The sequence below is a fragment of the Penaeus vannamei genome, chromosome 30, assembly GCF_042767895.1.
Source record: "Penaeus vannamei isolate JL-2024 chromosome 30, ASM4276789v1, whole genome shotgun sequence".
Classification (NCBI taxonomy): domain Eukaryota; kingdom Metazoa; phylum Arthropoda; class Malacostraca; order Decapoda; family Penaeidae; genus Penaeus; species Penaeus vannamei.
The window spans coordinates 7,485,073-7,489,377 of NC_091578.1; the positions used below are offsets into that span (position 1 = coordinate 7,485,073).

The 4,305-nt window shown below is 36.6% G+C and overlaps 1 protein-coding gene across 3 annotated transcripts in view; it reads right to left on the reverse strand.

Moving 5' to 3' along the window:
* Window positions 1–535: 535 nt before the first annotated feature.
* Sgt1 (suppressor of G2 allele of skp1) overlaps window positions 536–4,305 on the reverse strand; it is a 12,701-nt gene continuing 8,931 nt past the window's right edge. For all 3 annotated transcript variants that reach the window (XM_070142894.1, XM_070142895.1, XM_070142893.1), the window contains 3 exons: window positions 2,898–2,988; window positions 2,370–2,566; window positions 536–1,134 (listed from right to left, as the gene is read on the reverse strand). In XM_070142894.1, coding sequence (XP_069998995.1) covers window positions 1,030–1,134; window positions 2,370–2,566; window positions 2,898–2,988 — 393 coding nt within the window. In that variant the 3' untranslated portion in view covers window positions 536–1,029. The remainder of the gene's footprint in view (window positions 1,135–2,369; window positions 2,567–2,897; window positions 2,989–4,305) is intronic.

The window sequence follows — 4,305 nt, forward strand, 5'->3', positions numbered from 1 at the left end:
ATATCTTACATGAGGACTTTTTTCAAAACTGATTTTAAAAATGTTAATATTTGGGGAGACAGCTTCTCAATTTTAGGATCAATAAGGTTACATTTATTCATCCATTTGAAATAACATCTCAAGTATCTAGATTTTCTAGCAGATTACACTGATTTTTTTTTACTAGTACAAATCCTGTATTGAATTCATGTTGCAAAGTGTATAAAAGGGATGAATGAAAATGAATATTTTCACAATACACGAGATGTATTTCACCAGTTTCAAATATACCTTCGTCCGAAATACATGTATTTTTGACAAAGATATATTTGAAACTGGTCCAATTTATCCTTTGTATTGTGAAGGTGTTCATTCTCATTCAAAGCAAAAACCCTCTGCCTTCAGCCCATATTCCCTTTACTTCCCCACCAACCCTGATTTTTTCTCAATCAACAAACAATGGCAATTATATGTTGAAAAAGCATTAGAATAAAATGTTTTCAATGAAGACAAATAATCTTTATCTATGAATGTTAATAAAATGATACAATAAGAATAAAGTTCTAGTAGCGCATGCAGCAAGTTTTATTAGAATAAATAGTCATGTTTGTATGCAGTTATCCATTTGTAAAATATAATACATAAGAAGTAATTACTTCAAATCATCTCTATAAATCACTGAACAGTTAATTAAGGCAATGCTTATCATTTTACTGCAATTTCAAAATGTAACTCTGAAAGGTAGTAAGTATGGTGTGTATATTTTACCTGAATTATCAATTTTCCTAATTTTGCCTTCTCCTGCAATGCCAAACCAGTTTTACACTTTCTTAAAATTATAAACATCAGCATGGCTTCATTTCCTTTTCATAGCAAATGTCCTAGTTTTCATATGTAAGTCATTCCTTTGTTATACACATATAAAAATGATACACTTGCTTGCCCTTGCACTAACAAGACAAGATATGTTTTTCAAAGAAGATGAAGACAATGTTCCATTATCATATCATATAACTGTCTTCTGGTCTCACTGCACGATTATGGATATTCCTAATTCCACTTCCTGTACTCAACACCATCCGGGGGCTTGACTTCAACTTTCTGATCCCCAACCTCCTTCCAATTTGTGCTTAGGACTGTGCCTCCAGATTCCATCTAAGGGGAGAAAGGTTTGCTTCAGGAGTGTGTTTATTAACATATATAATTCAAATATACATATATATATATATGTGTATGTGTATGTGTGTGCGTGTGGGCGTGCGTGCGTGCGTGCGTGTGTGTGTGTGTGTGTGTGTGTGTGTGTGTGTGTGTGTGTGTGTGTGTGTGTGTGTGTGTGTGTGTGTGTGTGTGTGTGTGTGTGTGTGTGTGTGTGCGCACATGCGTGTGCATGCGTGTGTATGTGTGCATGTGTTTGTGTGTGCGTGGGTATACATCTATAGATATATGCATATATATGCACACACACACCCACACATATATATATATACACACATTTATATATGTATGTATGTATGTATGTGTGTGTGTGTGTGTGTGTGTGTGTGTGTGTGTGTATATATATGTCTGTGTGTGTGTGTGTGTGTGTGTATGTATGTGTGTATATGTGTGTGTGTGCGTGCGTGTGCGTGTGCGTGTGCGTGCGTGCGTGTGCATGTGTGTGCGTGTGTGTGCGTGTGTACATTTGTGTACGTGTGTGTGTGTGCGTGTGTGTGTGTGTGTGTGTGTGTGCGTGTGTGTGTGTGTGCGTGTGTGTGTGTGTGTGTGTGTGTGTGTGTGTGTGTGTGTGTGTGTGTGTGTGTGTGTGTGTGTGTGTGTGTGTGTGTGTGTGTGTGTGCGTGTGTGGGTACATTTGTGTGGGTACATTTGTGTGGGTACATGTGTGTAGGTATGTGTGTGTGTGTGTGTGTGTGTGTGTGTGTGTGTGTGTGTGTGTGTGTGTGTGTGTGTGTGTGTGTGTGTGTGAGTGTGTGTGTGTGTGTGTGTGTGTGTGTGTGTGTGTGTGTGTGTGTGTGTGTGTGTGTGTGTGTGTGTGTGTGTGTGTGTGTGTGTGTGCGTGTGTGCGTGTGTGCGTGTGTGCGCGTGTGTGCGCGTGTGTGCGTGTGTGTGCGTGTGTGTGTGTGTGTTTACGCGTGTGTGTGTACGCGCGTGTGTGTGTGCGTGTGTATGTACGCGTGTGTGTGTGTGTGTACGTGTGTGAGTGTGTGTACGTGTGTGTGTCTACATGAGTGTTTGTACATGTGTGAGTGAATACGTGCATGTGTGTGCATATGTTTGTTTGTGGTTGGTGTGCGTGTGTCGTGTGTACATGCAAGCGTGCGTCCGAGTGTGATGTGTGTTGTGTGTGTATCCATGTGTGTCTGCCTGTTTGCACTTATATGAAGTATACTCACAAATGACTTATTCATAGCACGTTTTGTTTCTTCAGACCCTTGCCCATATATCTTCTGGAAAAGCTTATTGAGGGCGGCATCTCCTTCTAGTTTCTCATCCTCTTCCTCAGCTTTTAATTGTGCTTCTATCTTATCCCAGTCGTGTTTCTTAGATGATGATGTCGGGTATGAAGGAACCTTTGCATCTGATGAGGTTGCTGAAAGTAAGGAACATAGGGCCTTTTAGATTTTTTTTTAAGAAATAGAAAAATAATAATGATAATAAAAATAAACAAATAAATACAAATATATTTATCTCTGAGACAAAAAACAGACATGCACCTACATGTGGAAGCATGCACACGTACACATGCCCCCCCCCCCCACACACACACACACCAATATATCACTCTTTGTTCCTGTATTCAAAATTAAATAATCACCACATACTAGGCTTGTCTCTTCCTCTCAAACTCTTAATATACATAAAATTACTTCTTGTTATTATTGTCATTTCAAATTGCTGAAATTCGGACAGAGAAGTCTTACCTCCAGGAACTGCTTTAGGAACAGGTGCAGTTGCATCTCCTTCCAGGGCTACCCAACGAATGCAATCAACTTTCTTCAACTTTACCTCTACCTGCAAAATACGCACAGATAGTTGGTATCATATGTACAGAATACATGTATTTTAGCTTATAAATCAGCAGCTTTACATCAAGAAACAAAGTCAAACAGACTTCAAGATCCAAGACCAACAACACAAACAGACAGATAGAAATAGAAACAGAAACAGCCAAATACACACACACACACATTGCAATTGCATCTGCATGCATTTAAAAAATGGATACTTATATATTTCACACTTAATAGAACTGAAGACATCAATTAAAATAAATACTAGACTACCAATTCAATTCTTTTTCCAAGTAGTTGGGTACTACTGATTGGGAAAAAAAGAACCTCTTATCTCTGAAGGTTTACTTGATGAATTATTGTTTTTATATGGTTTCCTTGTCCTTTTATCTTAAATTTAACTACATAAAATGGTTTGCATTTCATGTTTGAAAAAGGTGATAACTGAAAGATGCTTTAGTGATGATACCTATATTGTCATCAGCATTATCATCAATATTACTACTTAGAATAACACTAAAATAATAATTATAATAAACATCACCACTACAATTATCATTATCATTATAATAAAAAAACAAAAACAAAATAATAACAATAATAACAATGATAATGAAACAATGACAGTAATAATAACAATGATAAACCATTACATCAATCTGAAGAATGCAATGTCAACATTTCAATCTTAAATTCTTATCACCATATCATCAATGAAATGTTGTTTTTTATTGACAAAAAATCCATCAATGAGAGCACATCCAAAATGTGACAGCTACTTTAGTAACCATGAAAATGAAAAAAAAAATCTATTTATTGGAAGCATGCCATTTTTATTTGAAAACTTATTGAGTGCAGATCAAGAATTAATGATGTTAATCAAATCCCTATTGGTCTTTATGGGAAAGCGCTAACAAGGCATTCCTGGTGTTCCATGAAGAAAATGGTCTTTAAAAGTATCTGCTTATATAACTTGCTTGTGCTAAATGAAGAATAAATACAGTAAGTCATAGAATGGTAAGTAAGTTAATATTGGTCATGAGCACAATAGTAACTATCATCACTGATGAAATGCTGCAAACTGATGCTGTGTTGGACAAAGTGTATTCCATATGGTCTACTGGCCATTTAAAGAGGGACACGAGATTTTACCAGAAAAATTGGTGAATTTCCCTATGCCCAAGACAGAAAAACTTTTCCCAGTTAGTGTACACAATATATTTACAGAATCTGCAAAGAAACCCTTACTATCACCTAACTCTCATACAAAAAAATTAATCAAAATCGGGATTAAGATTCAAGTATCCTGGGTCCTAAT